Source organism: Chinchilla lanigera, unplaced genomic scaffold (genome assembly GCF_000276665.1).
Source record: "Chinchilla lanigera isolate Chin_1 unplaced genomic scaffold, ChiLan1.0 scaffold00059, whole genome shotgun sequence".
In the NCBI taxonomy this organism is placed as follows: Eukaryota; Metazoa; Chordata; class Mammalia; order Rodentia; family Chinchillidae; genus Chinchilla; species Chinchilla lanigera.
Genome location: NW_004955460.1, coordinates 14716766 through 14734657, shown reverse-complemented (window position 1 = coordinate 14734657; position 17892 = coordinate 14716766). Strand labels below are relative to the sequence as shown.

The 17892-nt window shown below is 44.4% G+C and overlaps 1 protein-coding gene across 11 annotated transcripts in view; it reads right to left on the bottom strand.

Annotated features, from left to right (window-relative positions):
- Trrap (transformation/transcription domain-associated protein) overlaps positions 1 to 17892 on the bottom strand; it is a 119751-nt gene that overhangs the window by 26984 nt on the left and 74875 nt on the right. For 10 of the 11 annotated variants that reach the window (XM_005397926.2, XM_005397925.2, XM_013521174.1 and 7 more), the window contains 16 exons: positions 17073 to 17231; positions 16844 to 16978; positions 15434 to 15544; positions 14120 to 14266; positions 10891 to 11104; positions 10270 to 10395; positions 8306 to 8452; positions 7387 to 7586; positions 6662 to 6783; positions 6126 to 6339; positions 3417 to 3596; positions 2787 to 2933; positions 1736 to 1855; positions 1239 to 1526; positions 994 to 1131; positions 193 to 305 (listed from right to left, as the gene is read on the bottom strand). In XM_005397926.2, the coding sequence (XP_005397983.1) occupies positions 193 to 305; positions 994 to 1131; positions 1239 to 1526; positions 1736 to 1855; positions 2787 to 2933; positions 3417 to 3596; positions 6126 to 6339; positions 6662 to 6783; positions 7387 to 7586; positions 8306 to 8452; positions 10270 to 10395; positions 10891 to 11104; positions 14120 to 14266; positions 15434 to 15544; positions 16844 to 16978; positions 17073 to 17231 (2561 nt within the window). The remainder of the gene's footprint in view (positions 1 to 192; positions 306 to 993; positions 1132 to 1238; positions 1527 to 1735; positions 1856 to 2786; positions 2934 to 3416; positions 3597 to 6125; positions 6340 to 6661; positions 6784 to 7386; positions 7587 to 8305; positions 8453 to 10269; positions 10396 to 10890; positions 11105 to 14119; positions 14267 to 15433; positions 15545 to 16843; positions 16979 to 17072; positions 17232 to 17892) is intronic. The other variant, XM_013521176.1, reaches the window with a different exon arrangement.

Genomic DNA, 17892 nt, shown 5'->3' with positions numbered 1-17892 from the left:
GCCAAGAGGCAGCAAAAATGAGTGTTTCTCCATTAACAAGATTTTTTTTTTTTCCCATTAGCAAGATTTTAAACGCTATTCTTAGATTTTTGCTTGTTCTTTACATGGGCCTCTGTTATGAGGACGTCTCCTATTTTTTCCTCGGTTCCTTTAACTGATTCTGAAGTATGCCAATTCCTGTGTTCAGCTTACCGAATCCAGTGGTCTTCCCAGAGCTGGTATTCGGGAAAAATGGCCGGGGATGCATTACTCCTCTCATGTTCTTTTTTGGCTTTATCCATTGCCTTTTCATAGGATTCTTGGGCCTAAAAAATGAGTAATGCTTTTAAGCCACTTTTTAACCAGGAACACAATTTTTTCATGGCCAGTGCTCAAGTGTGAGGGGCCAGCTGAGTCACAGACTGGGAGTGTTGGAATTCTGAGACTACCTGATGCTCTCAAATCACAGAAGAGGAGAAAGTAGGAGGAGGTAGTGTGAACCCACACAGAGTGCAAGGGGGTGATGCCACCCAGTCCTGGGAGTAATTTTCTGTTTTTTAGAGATCAAGAGCCATGAGGCTATGCTTATGTCTTCTGAGTTTCTGTATCTTAGTGTCCTCACCTCGCCGAGATGCAGGCTCTCACTGTGGCCCACACCACAGTGGAAGGCAAATCTGAGGATGAAAATGTAAGCACTAAAAGCAATCTACTTACTATTTCCATAGGACCAGTGACAGTAGATAGAAAGCACCCACGTCAGCATCTAATGCTAGAAGATTTAGGACTGTATTTCAAACAGTTCATGATATATAGATAGCTAGCTAGATAGACAGGTTTCTCTTAAATTGAGACTTCCAGCACAGGGCCTTTATATTATAGGATTTAAGTGCTTCAAATAAAACAGTAAACTGCTTAGTCATACATGAACTCTTGATTTGAGGACATGACATTAACGAATCCACAAAAATGTCTCTCATCACCACGCAGCCAAGCGTGCCACCAAACAGTGCCTACCTGCTCAAAGAATCCGTGCTGCTCATATGCAATAGCGGTCGCCGTCTCTGAATATTTGCACCGCTTCTGCCACAAACCGGCCCACATGTCTTCCTCTTGTAACAGGGAGTAAAGCTCGGCAAGGGAGTCCAGTATCTCCTGAGAACAGAACACGGTTCCCTCTATTATAATTTAAAGTCACCTGGGAGATGTGCCTACTGAACGCACGACACCACTGGCCAGAGGTAATTCAGGCGAGTGCTCACCTGCTGAGGGGGTGTTATGCTCTCCTGCTCATAGAACTCTGTTGTTTGCTTTGGCTTAATCTGCAGGCTCAGACCCTTTTCAAAGGCCTGGTGCTCCAGCATCAATGTGGAGCGGAACCAGAGGTTGTGGGTCTTCCCGAGGTACTTCAGAACACAGGGTCTGATGGGGATCGGGGGGACACACTGGGACATGGCCTCCACGAAGCAGTTCAGCGCACTGGGCTGACAGTCCCGCTGCACCTGGTGACTGCCACTGCACAGGAATGGGCTTATCTCACCTGCCAGGGCCTGGAACCAGAGAACACGCTGACTTAGGCCTTCGCTCAAAACCCCACAAGGCTTTACTATCTCATAGCTAGGACTATTTTTGATAATTCAGTCTTAGACAACACTTAGTAGTTCCTTCATCCTCAAACTTAAGACTGTTCTTTCACAAATGCTTATCAAGAACTAAAAGCACATTTTTTTTCCTAATAGGATTTCAAAAACATACTTACATGCTGCTGTCTATCAGAGAGGATTTTCCACAATCTGGGGAAAAGCTGGACCCAGGTTTTCTCTGCCAGTGTCGTGGAGATATGGCACAGCTGAACGAAGGCACTGAGCAGTGCTCCAGTCTGGGGACAGAAAAGGATGAGCTCAGGCGGCCGCAGCCTGTGCAGCCCACAACCACGCTCGGGAGACACCAGCCATGGAGAGAATGCCAAGGCAAATGGTTAGTTAGGATCCACGTGGGGACCGTCACCCACAGAAGCCCTCTGGGTTGGGGACATGGACCCATGGTCCTTCTTTCTGGCAGCAATAGCAGGAGGGACAGGGTCTACTACGGTGCCTGGTCTACGTGATGACAGCATGTCATTTACATATTTAAGGATGCTTGCTTCCTGCTCAAGCATTTTGTGCTTATTCAAAATGACAATGGTATCATTCAGATCCAAATTCAAAGACTGATTTAAAGCACAAATTCAGGATTAGCCACCAAAAAATTTTAATGTACAAATTGTTTGTGATAAGTAGTTTATTCATGACTTTTCTTCACGTTGGCCCTGGTAAGAACAGAGTAATAATAACTGTTTCTATGTGATATTCTTCCAAAGTGACTTGTGGTATGGAGACTTAACTGATCCATTCAAGAGTTATTACAGAAAATGATGACACCCACAGAGGGTTTTCAGAAGCCAGAGTTTCTACCTGGCTAAGTTTCAAACGCAGAGGCATTCATTCAGACATCCTCACCCACACAGTAAACTTGATTTACTATGGCAACTTGTCCTCATTTTCTTCTCTTTTGTTACACTTAAAAAATAACCCAGCATTATATCTCATTGTACACTTTTAGTAAACAATTTTGCTGCTTTAAGACATTAACTGCTCTCTCAAATCTTAAAACTGTAAAATAGTTTCACTTGTGATAGAAAAGACATTTAAGTGTACCTAGTAAAAGAAAAACATACACTAGTGTGGAATAATCCTGACTTAGGATTCAAAATATTCAGATGGGGGTGTGCAGAAAACGACACACCTACCCTTCCAAACTTGCATACAGACCTTCACTTCACGAAGAGTGTCAAGAAACTTGTCGTGTCTGTTGGTTAACATATGCAGCTGGTTTCCAATGTCCTTTTCAGAAAGTTCCTTGGTTTTGGGTGTGCTGGTCTGATCTCCAGGAGCTAGTTCAATATCTATCTCAACATCCTAAGTAAGCAAAGCCAAAAGGTCAAAGAGTTAAAAGAAACTCCAACAAACTCAACTCTTATAAACTATTACAGTTTTGGCAAGTAAAATTTTTTTCAAAGGAAGAAGATTTTCTGTGTATAGGAAATCCCCTTCCCCTTCCCCTCTGCTGGGGAACCGTCTTCCCAAAAGCCAACAACTGGGGCTGGGGATTTAGCTCAGCGGCAAAGCGCCTGCCTGACAAGCGCAAGGTCATGAGTTCGGTTCCCGGTACCGGAGAAAAACCAAAAAAAAAAAAAAAAAAAAAAGCCAACAACTAAAAGAAATACTGCCTAAAGCTTTGGCCAATACAAGATCCTTCTGAATTTTAGGAAAATCTTGTTGAACTTAAGACACTACACTCAGAGTTTTCAGAAGGAAACTAAAGTTGATACACCGCTCTTGCCAATATGTAACTCTCGATCAGGAATGGGAATACTCTGCTTGTAGAACCCAAAGGTTTACCTCCTCCTTGGACTCGCTGTTCTCTCGCTCCCGAGGCTCCTGCTTGACATGTGTGACCATAGCGAAGGCGGCGCGGTCATGGCTGTCAGCCAGGTTGATGACATTGGTTATGGATGGAAGGATGGCTCCCTGGCAGCTGGTACCAATGGGAGTGCTCTTCTCACACACGGCCAGGAGCAGCTAGAAAGGGGTGTAGAAGACACAGGCCTAAAGCACCGGGGATGTGCACAGAAGGTAAGACCCAGTCATCTCAACAGGTGTGTACACAGAGATGACCTGCTCAGTGCTAACTGCTCTTGAGGTTAGACAGGTCCAGACCTCCCTTCCAGCTGACCTTAGCTCAGGTTCCTCTGGTTCTGCAAGTTCGGTGTAGCTAAGCCTCTTTCCCCCTCCTCTGACTCTCAGAGGCATCTCCCAGCTCAGAAACCAGGGGAGACATTTGCTTCCCTACTTTCGCTCTACATTTCTCTCACTGCTTCTGTCACATACCCATGTCCTGCTGATGTCACCTCCTACCCAGACAGAGCCTCTACTTCATCTCCAGACCCACTTTTTCAACCCTTCACTTTCCACACAGCTGGCCTCATTACTTCCCTCCCTACATGTACCAAAGCTTCCCTCAGCCTCAGGGGACAATAAAAGCTCCTCAAGGAGATGCAGAGACCTCCTGTGAGGTGCTGTAACTCCCTCCTGCTTGGAGCACACCTGTTCCCTACACGGTACCCCTACCCAGAGCACAGGGTCTCTGGTCCCACTGCTCCTGACCAAACCACTCGTCAACCTAAATACTACCTGAGCACCAGCACGTGCTTTGGAGACCCTGGACATGCATTTGTCAGCGTGTCAGAGGAAGGGCATCCCTGGACACGCTCACTGTGCTAATGCAGCCAAAGAACAGCAGGGCTGCCAGAAAATAAAAGCGCTTGAGACGCAAGAGTGCGGTGTGTTCTGTAACATGGAAGCCCAAGGACACAAAATCTCAGGTAGACAGCAGGAATATGTTTTGTAGAGATCTACTGCTCGGCAAGGTGAATGGTTACTAACTACGTATGGCACACAGTTACAGTACTATTACAAAATTGTCTTCAATTCTCTAAATGCTGTCACCACAGAAAATGTTACATGTTTAAAGTGACAGATATGTTAACTTAATTTCTTCACATTATATTCACACATGGTAACATCACTTTGTACCCCATCGATATATAAAATTACAAACTGTCAATTGACAATTTTTAAAGAAAGCATCAAAAATAAATTGTGGCACATGCCTAACGATCCCACCACTTCAGAGGTTCACTGAGGAGCATCACTGTAAGCCTGAGGCCAATCTGGGCTATGCAGTGAGATCCTGTCTCAGAAAAAACCCAAACGTATAACATGACAATGAGCTTGATAGGAGGCCACTAGAGAGGAAAAGGAAGAGAGACAGGATGGGGCTGACAGGGGAGGCAAGAATGCAATCACTGGGCCCGCAAGGCTTAACCCGGAGGCCGGGTTTTGTGTAAGTCTAGGGCAGGGAGTCATGTGATCTGCTTTAAACAATTGTGTAGCAATGGGGGAAACAGTGGTAGACAGGAGGGGAGGTCGCTGAACAAGGACAAAGCCACTCCCTTTGTGCTTGGGAAATGGAAGGATGATACTGGCTGCAGACTGGCTTTCAACTGGTAACTCCAGCGGATGACCAGCTACATGGGGACGAAGGACAGAAGGAACAAGGATCTTGGCTTGAGCCCTTTGTCTAATCGATTCACATGTAGCTGCTACAAAATCTCATTCCATACTGCACCTGGCACTGACACAACCATTCAGCACGAACAGAAACACAGTAATACAGTAATAAGCTCTTCCTGAGACCTAATCCCATAGTTCATTTCCTTTGCATTAGTGAGAACTTTACCTTCTGCCTCAGTTGTCTGCAAGTGGTAACCTGGTTTCGTTCATCTTAGGTAAGCACTGGTAGCCTGCTATTGGAAACCCAAGTTGCCTCAAGTCTGAAGCTGAACAAGCCAAAGAATGAAGGACAGTTCATTCAAGGAACCAGCACACAAGAAATCTCACTAGTTTTGCCAGCTGCATATTGAACATCCGACTGACCTGCCACTGAAATGCCAATCCTGCTCTAGGTCTGAACCTGGAACATCCTGTATTCCCAGCATCTATCTCGCTGCACTAAGGATCCAAAACCAACAGCACTGTCAGGTTGCCCTATCTTCATACTTTAAGAACTCACAATCACAACACATGGCTAAAAATTCCACAGCACGTAAACAGAATTTTAAAACACTTATATTTCAGAGAAATGAATCTTTGTTTACAAACTAAGAAATATCATTGGCTTTTTTTGATAAATGGTTTAAATAAATCAACCAAACCTTTCACGATAAACAGCTGACCTTAAATCCTTATTACTTCCTAGAGAGTAACAGCAGGTTCAGCTAGGTGTGGTGGTTAATGCCTGTAATCCAGCACTCAGGAGGCTGAGGCAGAAGGATTACACCAAGTTTCAGGCCAGCTAGGCTATACAGTGAGTTCAAGACCAGCCCAAATACACAGTGAGACTATCTCAAAAACCAAAACAGAACAGCAAGCTATGCTAGAGATTTCTAATTTGCTTTAGTGTAAGTGAACACTTCCTGGCTTCCACGCCACTCAGAAAACCCACGCTGCCCCACCCCAGCCACTGAGGGTGAGCTGAGTCCATCCTACCTCAATGCACTGCTTGATCCAAAAGTGGTTCCCCATGGCCTCCCAATTCTGGGAACAGGTCACATATAGCAGGCGCTCATACACCCGGCGCTTCATAGAGTTGTCAAAAACTTCAAAGAACTTTGCCCTGATGAGTGGCTGGGCACAACGCAGCCCTGAGAGAAAGGCAGGCTCAAGCTTCGCAGTCAGCTCACTGCCAGACAGGGCCTCATCCCTGGAATCAGAGGAGTCACACCAAGACATAAGAGTGGACCAGACAATGGCTGCTCAAGCTGTGAGCAAACAAGCAGAGAACGGGTAGACACTGGTTCTCGGAAATGCCACTACTGTGGCCAAAGCTCCATTATCAGTTGTGGCAGGCTGAAGCAACACTGCAGCCAAAGGCTCAAGGATGATGCCAAAATGGTTGCGTGATTTAGTATTTAAATGATTACTTTTAACTTATGTGTAAGTAAAAGACTAAAGTTACACTGTGCAGGCTGGTTAGAAACATGATGGGTCAACGTATGCAACATTTGATTAACTGCTGTAATTACCTGTAGACATAGTTCACAAGGTCTAAAAACTGGGCATTTAACTCAAGGTCTTCTGGGAAACGTTTTTCTATGTAGGTCATCATTTTCACAAGCAAAATAGACTTCTCCCGCAGTGTAGGTGTCTGTACGAAATTTGTATGGTAAAATAAAAGGTTCATTACTTGCATTTGAGAAAAGATACATTTACAAGTATTTCAGCCATCTGCACTACTACTTTTGAAATTTCTGCCATTTTATCAATTACAGTACGGCAAAATTATTTCTAAATAGAAAACAAAGATGACCTCAGTTATCTCTGCATACTTAAAATCAAGACATGCTGATAGAGTTTTAAAAGAGGCGATGATTCACTTTGAAGAAAAAGTAACTGAACTGTAAAACAAATCAGAAGTTTGTGAGCATCTCATTAAGTTGAATAATAGTCCATTATTATTACCGTACTATTATTACTCTTTAGCTTATATCTAACCACCATAAAAAAAGAGTAAAGGGTCACTTAACATTTTAACACAAGCCACAATAACATGAATAACTGGTCAACCTCAAGTTTCCATGTATTACTGTTAAGTGCACTGAGCAAATTACATCATAATCAAAGATACTGAGGGTGCAAATAAAAAAAAAATGCCTCAAGAAGATTCAGAAGAGCAAGGTGATGCTTGAATTTTCCCCTGCATTCAAAGGAGGGGTATTTTGGGCAGAGAATAGTGCTCCTCCCAGCTCACCTGATTGGCTGCCATGGGAGAATTATTCTTAACCCATTCTTCTACAATTTTCACCACGGCCCGCAGGATCTTGGCATCTGGGGACTTCTCAATGAGGGACGTCAGAATAGCTTGGATGAAGTTCTTGCGCATCTCCATGCTCATCACAGCCAGCCGTGTCTTCACCAGTTCCAGACTCAGCATCACCAGCTCACTTGTTCCTGTTCACATGGAAACAGAGAACACATTCCAACAAATCTCTACAGATCCTGCAAGGGCCACCACCAATCATTACTTGGCATGCTAGGTTCTGGCCATTTTCCCTCCAAATCTTGTCTCTAGTAACCAGAGCTCTGGGATTTAAAGGACTCATCACTTTCTTACTGCTGCACTTTCTGAGAGTGGCCCTCTTACAAGCTCTGCCCACAAGCAAGGGGGAGGACAGAACTGGTGGGGCCCACGCAGGCCGCCCCAACTTCTCCACACCCCTTCCTGACACCACAGTCACAGCACACTTAGGTCCTCAGGTACATCCAGCGGCCAGGCCAACCATGGCCCCCTGCTGACTGCCGATCCATCACCCAGGTTCCCACAGCCCATGGCTATCTTCTGGAACCTGTGGCTTAATTCTCCAGAAAGGGCAGCTCGGAATAAGCAGTCTCTTTTCTACAGAAATCTATTAATCCTCACTTAGTGGTAAAGGTTTCACATAAGGGTGCGACCATTTTAAAAACTTTTTTATTCTTATACCCACAAAGTTTAAAAGCAGATTTTTATAATGATCCTTGTTTTGATTTTAAACCTCTGTTATAGAGTAATTGGAACAAATTCCACATGAACAACAGGACTTCACGTTAATCCACATTCAGAGCTCAATCACATAGCCCGTTTTGCTCAGGTATTCAATGGAGACTGGGGAAACACAGGATCAAGTTGTCACCTGCTGTTGCTTCTGTGCTCCCAGATGCTGCCTGTGGATTGAGATGCTCTCGGACCATCTTCTGCAGGGAGCGCATAAAAACGGAGATGAGCCTGTCAATGTAGCTTGGGTTGTTGCTACAGGCTGACTTGAGGATCATCAGGGTTCCTGCAATGGAAAAATTACATTAGTTTTACAAAGTAAAGTAAAAGAGCACAAAACTGGCACACACCTATAATCCCAGCACTCAGAAGGCTGATGCAGGAGAATCACTATGAGTTCAAGGCCAGCCTCAATTACATAGCAAGACTGTCTCAAAGAGCAAAAAAAACAAAAAACGAAGCGCTGATGAAAAAATACTGATCTCAATGCCCACATTGTGAGCTTCCCAGGTACATACTCCACTGTGAAGTGCTGTGTTTTCACTGCAATCTCCATACCATCGTGCTACAAGTGACTTCTTCGGCTCTGAGTTTTATGTTTAGGTTTTGACAAACCACCCTCTGTAATACAGTACGACATGGTTGGAAAGTCAAAAAAAGCTTTCTTTCTCACTACCCTAGCTAGACGTAACAAACACTGTAGAATTTAATTTGCACTTTGTTCTGAAAGCATGTATCAGTTAAAATCAGCAAAGCCAACACTAGAACATGAACAATGAGTATAATCTGTCTTTCATAACTGATGTTTTTCTAATGATCTTGACCCCAACTTAAATATTAATTTTGAATCTGTATTCATGGATGACACCATAGACTAAAGAGTGTCTGCCATTTATAGAAGCCAACGTCCCAGGCTGGGACAACTTAAAGCTTGCCTTGTTAAATGGCCAGCTCTCAATACAGCAGTCAGTGCATGGCCTATCTGACTCTTTAGACGGGTATCCATGATATTGGTGATGTCTGTGAGGCATATCAGATGGGCTCTGACATTCCCAGGTACTGGTGCTACAGATGCCAGAGACAGAGGCTGGTCTATCTCAAGGAAGAGACTAGTGTGGCCAATTCTCCAAGTCTACCTCACCCCAGCCTGTCACCCACTCAGAGGAGGAAGCAGGGCTGCAGGGCTCAGGAAGGTCATCTCGTCCCAGGTTCTTTGGAGAATAAATGAGATGTTCACCTATTCTGTGATGGGAGCCAGGATCTACAGATGACCCCACTAAGAGTCACAAATGCTCTCCTCACTCTCAATATGTGCCTGGTTCCAAAAATAAAGCAGCACGTGTGGTGGCATACACCTGTAGTCCCAGCACTTGGGAAGCTGAGGCAGGAAGTTCAAGGCCAGCTTAGAACACACAGTGAATTCATGATCAGCCTGAAATACACACTAAGACCTTGTTTCAAAAAAAAAGAGTAAGTTTGTACAGCAAAGGATTAAACCAAATTTATCTGGCTCCTAAATTCCAGAGAGTGAAGATCCAGAGTTTAGAAAGTAAAACATATGCAAAAATAACAGATTATAAATTCAGACATAAGCATTTACACAATGAACTATCTGCAGACATATGTATGCAAAAAAGACACTCCAAAATGTTAACACTGACCATACATGGGTGGAGAAGCTTACAGTGACATGTATTAGTATTCCTTCATTTAGATTTGCAATGTTCTACACAATGACTATGTAATAAAGAAAAAAACATGGTACCCCAAAGTCTAACACTATTTCAGCACACGAGTGACAAAAAAGCAGAGTTTCTAGCCGTCCTGATCCTAGGTATCTGGGAATCAAAGCTACCCAGCTGCCCTGAATACCTTTTGTTTCATCTGGGGCAGCCAGAGCCACATCAATGTGACAGGGTCAAGTGGGAGGGGCTTGCTGGCCAGATGGAGGCTTTGTGGGCGACGGGCAAGACACAGGCTCCTGCGTAACCCATCAGCTCGAAGTTTCCCCCAACAACCTGAGCCCTTCCCAGATGCCATGTCCAGGGAGAAGGGATTGGTGCCCAAGTAAACCACTGCTGAGACAATCAGACACACACTCACCAAAGAGCTGGGAGGGATTTGCACTGGTGGCTTTCTCGTAGTTGGTGAGGCCTTCATAGATGACCTTCCCCACGGCTGCATAGAGGCACTCCAGCTCTTCGTACTTAGAGGCCACACTTGAAGTACCTGAAATGGAAGTTGACTGAGGTTGGGGCTGGGGCTGGGGCTCTTGGGCTGGCACTTGCAGACTCACAGTCTGATTGTTTTGGTGCCTGCAGCGACTGGCACGGGCACTTCTCTTTCACTGCAGGGCAGGGTCGCCTCTCTCTGCACTGGTCCACCTTACGCAGGTAAGCTCTGACCTCACCAGCCTTACCAGAGGCGCTCTAATACATTTATTTACAACATGGGAAACTCTGACCTTGCCAACAAGATACTTTAATCTAAGTCCCTTTTAGTGCCTAAGGAAATAGTTGTGTCCAGCAGATAAAGAACTAAATTTCCAAAGCAGAGAGAAAACAATGCCATGCCGTTAGAACATCTGTCCACTTTCTTTCTTTTTAAAACAAGGACAATAAAAGGAAAGGGGCACGATGAAATGCTCAAGCAGAAGATGAGCACCCTCAACACTAAACATGCCCACCCATCCCCTGGGAAAGGCACTGCTAGGAAGCCACCTACTAGGCTCTGTTGGGAAGATACTCATGAGGCGGGAGAGGAGGCTGTGGACGGCTCGCAGCACCTTGGTGTTTCCACAGGTCATACAGGCAGCAATACCACGCTGCAGGGGTTTGAAGCTACTGAGGATGGCCGGGGACTGGAGTACAGTTAGCAAGAAACTCAGCACTTCTAATCCCGTGCAAATATTCCCATAGTTCACTTGATTTGGCTGCTCCTGGGGTGAAAGAAGAAAGCATTCACAGATAGAACAAGCACTGGCAACAGTGAATTACAGAAACACAAATCCATCAATATTTAAAGCTATGCACCACCAAGTTTTTGGAAACTAAGTAGAACACAGCTAAGGAATAAACGCATCATACCCATCAGAGCATGTCACCACCACATGTAACAGCAACTCATGTGTTGTTTATAAATTTGCTTTAAATATTTAGCTAAATCTCTTTCTAAAAGGCCCATTCAAATATAAATGTTCAATATGAAATAAAACCAATATTTTAAACTTGCTTCCTGTTTAGAAAAGAAGTGCTGGTCACTGCTAGCATTCGTTTCTTTTTCAGAGATTAAGAATTACTGTATTTTATAAATGGAAATAGCACTACTAAAAACAGTGTCATAAAGAAAATGTCTTTTGCTTTCAAAGATTATTGACATACAGTACAGGAGCGATGGGAAAATCAAAATAGAAGTGAGATATTTTGTGGTAAACTTTGAAGGTAAAGTTAGAACTACAATCCACAAGTAAACTCAGAGTAAACACTGTAGCCATAAGCTAGGTTTTCAAGCTAGAAATATTCTTGGGGCGAATGGAAAATGAGTTAAATCACTGAAAACTGGGCTAAAAAAGCAAATTTACTACAATGATTTTTTTTTTCCGGGTACTGGGAATCGAACTCATGACCTTGCACTTGCCAGGCAGGCGCTGTGCTACTGAGCTAAATCCCCAGCCCCATACTACAATGAATTTTACTTCTCTTCTCCCACTTTTAAACTGAAAGTGCCAAAATCCCTACAAAGAGAAATATCTTTCAAACTATTACTGAATCAATCTACAGATGATGACAGTATTAAAAATAAATAAATGCTAGAATATATACAAAACAAAGAGTATGGTTTATGTCAAGGTGAGCGACTGCTTTATGACATTGAGTGTCTGTGGCCTTGAGTATGCACTGTGCGTATGCACACAGATCACAGGACTAAGGGCAGGAAGCCCCCTGGAACACAGCATCTGGCTTTATGAATACACCAGCCAATGAAGTGGCAGAGACTGCCCGCTACAACTGAGCACTCAACAATGACTGCATGAAGTACCTTAGTACTTCACAGACAAAGAGGAAGAAACATCTAGAAGCTACGCACTCTGCTAGAATCACAGCACATGCCATAGTCTCGGGGCTCTTTATAGTGCTGATTCATATACAGAACCACATTTTATGACTTTTCAAAACATCTAAGCAACCACATTAGTCTTCACAGTCCAAAACAAGAAGTGCCCATGGTGGCACATGCCTGTGTTCCCAGGAGGCTGAGGAAGGAGAATTGCTCCAAGTTCGAGGCCAATCTGGGCTACACAGTGAGTTCAAGACCAGCCTCGAATACATAGCAAAACCCCATCTCAAAAAAACAAAACAAAACAAAAAAATAAGTGCCTACAGTATGTTTTGTAATTCCAAGAGTAAAATCTTTCAAATTATATCATACTATGATAGACAGATAGAACCTATACCAACAATGAAATGGCTAAGGCAGGGCAACAGCTTTTGCTACCACTAGAAAAATATAGGCTCATGGTTTTCAGAAAAACAAGATAACCAAGCAATTGCCCCAAATGCTAATTACCTGACTAAGCCCCTGAATCCAATACAGTCCTCGATAATTAATTATAAGTTCATCATTAAAATCTGCCTTTAAAATTCAAGCTTTACCCCTCTCTGTCATCTCTGCACCGGGAGCAGCTCTCCTGCCACGGTCCCTCATCCCCTGAAAATGTACCCATGCTCCAGACTGTCTCTACCCCGTCCTTGGTCAGGAGCACCTCCCAGCTGCTCAGTCAGCCACTATCTGCAGTAGTGTTGAACAGAAAAACACACTGGCAGAGGAGAGCCTTGGCAGCTTTGTGATCCCTTGTCCCGACCTCACTGACAGAAGAGAGCCTCGGCAGCTTTGTGATCCCTCATCCCCTGACCTCACTTGTCCCTAGCCGCAGCCTCCACACCAGCATCATTTCAAGAGACATCGACACAGCAGCCAAGTCCATTGGAGCTGGGGCTGCCACAGCTGGGGTGGCTGGCTCTGCGGCTGGGGTTGGGACTGTGTTTGGAAGCCTCATCGTAGGTTATGCCGGGAACCCTTCTCGGAGGCCACAGGGCTGCTCTGCCTGACGGTGGCCTTTCTCATCCTCTTCACTATAAAGGAGCCGTCTCCACCTCGCGTAGTTCTTTCTCCCATGTCTTGTCTGCCCTATACGTTCCTTCCCATATACTTCCCTGGGCTGCCCGGGGAAAGTGACTGGCTCAAGGTTTGACAGGGAAGATAAATAAACATTGTATTAATAAGGTGAAAAAAAATTTTTAAATAAAAAGTAAAAAAAATAAAATTCAAGTTTTATTCTTAAAGTTGGGGCATAAATCAACTAAAAACGTTCTTCCCAAGGCAAATGGTCAGTTTAAAACATGCATCTAACAATGCAACGCAACTATTAAGTTTTAAACATCCTAAAATGTATTTGCAACTGGAGGTTGAAGTTTCAAAACTACATTCAGAGTGTAAATAAGGACCAAAATGTGTAATAGATGTTGTGAAACAGGAAGAAAATGTTCAAATGGGAAGGGGAACTAGGGAGCAGGGACGGAGAAAAGAGGGGGAAAAGAAAAAAACGAGAAACGAAGGAAAAAAATGGAAACAGCTTTTGTAAAGGAGAAGAGGTGTTGAAGGGAGGGGAGGGAAATGGAAAAAAAAAGATCAAATTATATCACATAGAAGTACAAATTCCCTAGGATGAAAGTGATAATTATACACACCTAAAATGTACCCAAAAACTTAATTTAGAAAAAAACCCACTACATTCAGCGCTTCAAACTGGCCATCCTTACAAGCAGCCAGAAGAAAAATGGAAGAGGTCACTGACCCACAGCTGGGGGTTGTGTCAGGCCCAGAAGGGATCCACAAATGTCCCAGGTGACAGCCTCAGGGACCCCATCCCAGCCTAACAGACCTGTGTACCTACCACAGTCATCAGCAGCTTGTCGAACCACTGCAGCTTGAGTTCCGACTTGGACCACATATCTGGTCTTAACGCGGTCTTTAGCAGGTTGACACAGCGGCGAGACAGCACATCCCCAGGGGACCCCGCAGTGTTGGTGTTGTCGTTAACCTACAAACGCATTCAAATTACAGTCAGCACCTGTGTCTACAGTCAGGATACGAGTGACACTTTCCTGACCATGCTTGTGCCCTCGCATCCAGTCTCTCCAGTTCATGGCCACCTTCTCTAGCCTGACCTCCCTCTACTGGCTCACAGGCCCCCATAGCTCCGCTGCTTGCACAATGGACTGCCCACAGCCATTTGTGTGCTCCTCCTGTGGGGCTACCAGCACAAGGTCCCACAGAGGGCACGAACACAAGGAGTTGTTTACTTCTCTCCAGTACTTGGAAATTCTCAGCTCTAGGAAATTCTCAACAGTACTGCAAGACACACTGTTTTATTTAACAGTTATAAGTACGTGAGATTCTCCCAAAAGAAAATTATAAAAATTTCATACACAATGGTTTTTGAAACATAAAAATGGAACAGTTTCAGAAATGGATTTCCAGCCATGAACGATAAATCCATTCAAATTTATCAAAATGGAGTTTAAAGGCCCTCAAATTGCTGTATGTTACACTATGTACTGTTCTCAATTTAATGGCACAGAAATATTGGGAGGAAGGAGTAGCAAGGAGAGAATAAAGTGGGAAGAAAAAGGTACTGAAAATTATTAAGTGCTTGCTTTGGCAGCACATATACTAAAATTGGAAAATTATCAAAATACAATATATGTGCCAGTTTCTCAAAATAAATGTAATTATTATTAGTACAAACATATACTAAATAAATAAATAAAAACTGGGAAGTTAAATAGTTGCCCAAGAAAATTAGAACTATCACATGTCACCCACACTAAGATGTTGTTAACCAAAAGACACATTATTATTAGCAGTAAAAGAACAAATATTTTACTTTTTTGGGTTTTTAAGACAGGATCTCATTATATAGCCCAGACTGACCTCAAACTCACAGCAATCCTCCTGCCTCAGCCTCCTGAGTACTGCGACTACAGGCATGTGACACCACACCTATCTTTGCTTTGGTTTCTAAATCACACCAATTTTAAGACACACATTGGAAAATTTCAGAAATATTAACCTGCCATGAAATCATTGGAACCTGGCAAGAAAGAGACATAACTGCTCTCTGACCTGGTCTGTTTCTTTTTGACTCATATGTCAGGGACAACATTCTGCAGTATCACTGAGTAGTCACTGTTCTATAGTCCAGTACCTGACAAGCCACTCGGATGAGAAAGTTCACCACGGTGTCTGTGTGCTGCTTGTCAATGGGCTTGGCAAGAAGAGTGTCAGCTCCGGGTAGCGACTGGCTCCTCCCGAAAACCTAAAAAGGGCCTGTCTTTTAAGGCGCGAAGGGCTTTCTCCCCAACAGCTGTCATCCCAGGGTGCTGACAAGTTCAGCCAGCTGGTACATGTGTGGAACCTCCCAGGGAGACAGTGGTATGGGCATGGGGGACAGGGACAAATGTAGCCTCTGCCCTTGCAGGTGAGTGGACAACTAACATACAAAATGGCAACAAGAAAGTAATGGCTTCTGTGACAGAATGAGACAGACCAGCATGAGAGAGACACAGTGTCCTAGCAAGCAAAAGGTAGGGTGACTGAGAAAAGCCAGCCAGGTAGAAGAGAAAGGACTGGTGGATAGGTCTTCAGCAAGCAGAGAACGTGGTATATTTACAGAGTGGAGGAAAGGCCTGGGAGGCCAGGGCCCCGTATGGAGATACCTGGGGAATAGTGATACCAACAGGGCCTGAGGACTCTGGTTGAGGAGAGGGAATTTTTTAAAAACTTAGTTCTCAACGAGACTCCCAAGAAATTACAGAGGTTCCACAGACCTGCTACCCAGTTTCCCGACTTTGGTTTGAAAAGAAAGCTTTTGGTCTTGACTGCTTTGCTGAAGTGAGATGAAAACAGAAACAGCACAAGAATCTGGGAGTAAGTTTCAGGACTCTCATCAGGAGAGGTGACAGAGGCTTAGACCACGGCAGGGTGGGGAAAGGGATGGAGGCCACAAGTATGGGGAGAAGGGAATGGACAGTACAAACGGGTCCAGGTTCCCACCCAGAACCTGGGTGCAACAGAGCCACCTCAGATGGTGCGACAGTGAGCGCAGGAACATGAAGCTGCAAGTGGGTGGCCAAGCAAGTGCTGATAAGCCAAGCCATGATGCCAGACGAGTAGAGTTGACGGCCCTCTGGGCTTCCACCTCGACAAAGGGTGAAGATCGAGATGCCCAGGACCTCCTCCATGGCTGCCCTCCAACCAAAGGCAGTGCCTCTTTAAAAATAATAAAACTGATGCTACAGAAGCATGTTCTTACTGTGAGGAGAGTCCCCACCATTTGCTTTACTGGGAATGAATCCAGTGCTTCGTGCATGCTAGGTAAGCATTTCACCACTGAGCCACAATTCCAGCTCTGTTTCTTTTGATGCCTTTCCATAAGTGATTAGCCAGTACTAAAAAAAAAACCAAAAACCTCTTAAGAAAAACTGTTTCAAAATGTGGGAAATGCCCTGGGTAAGTCAAATACCCTGGGTTGTTCCTGGCTGCCCTCCTAGATGCAGCGTAATACATGTCAAAATTCCACGATGCATGGCGCTGTAGGGAAAGCATGTCCTCTTACTGCACTGATGGCTCCGGTGGCTGTCCTGAAGCGCTTCACCTCCTGGGCAGAATCCACAGATAGGCCTCTCTTGATAGAGGACGAGACAGAATTGACTCCTTCTCCACTGGAATTTGGGTCCATATCGGAATCCGGCTTAAACACACACACACCTCAACTTACTGACTGATTTCCAAGGAGTAGCACAGGGAACACAAGCAGAGGTGACACTGAGGGGTGACAGGCCTACCTGCTGGTCCTTAATTCTCTGTAATTCCCACTTGATGACGACTTCAGAAAGGTCCACAGCCAGCCGCCTCTGCTCGATGGTGACACTGGGTGTGAAGCCCAGTCTCTGCATGGCACTGACCATATGCTGAACCAGGTGGTGCCGCACGGGATAATACACCTGTGGGCACAGTGCCAGTGTCACCCTGCCATCTGTACACATGCTCATCTGACCCAACCTCTTCCTCGAGGACTCTGAGTCAACACTCTGCAAGGAAATTCCATTCCCCACGTGTGTGCTTATCACCACTCTGCTGGCCATTGCTCAGTATCAAAATGGTAAGTCTATTTCAGCACATTAGCACCATCTTTAAACACAGCATGTTGAAAATCTGAATTTTCTGTAGGTAGGTAAGTCTAGTCATATATCAAACTTCAGACTTGACATCAAAAAATTTTAACACACAAGAAGCAAATTTCCAATTTGAGAAGAGCTAACTGTTAAAAAAACTTTTAATGCCATCTTTTTTTCTATACCCAAAATCTACAAAAAAACATTTATAGCGAAATAAATCCCAGTATGGGGTATTTAGCTATAGGGAAGGTATTGCCTAGGACACGAACTCTTCAAGCCAAGTGACCAAACTCTGCAGTCACTGATGATGACCTCCTACCTTAAAAAAAAAAAAACCTCATCTGTATCCTGGGTTCACTACCTCAGTAACAATTTATTGTTTAAAAAAGCAACCAGGGCTGGGGATTTAGCTCAGCGGCAAAGCGTCTGCCTGGCAAGCGCAAGGTCGTGAGTTCGGTTCCCGGTACCGGAGAAAAACCAAAAAAAA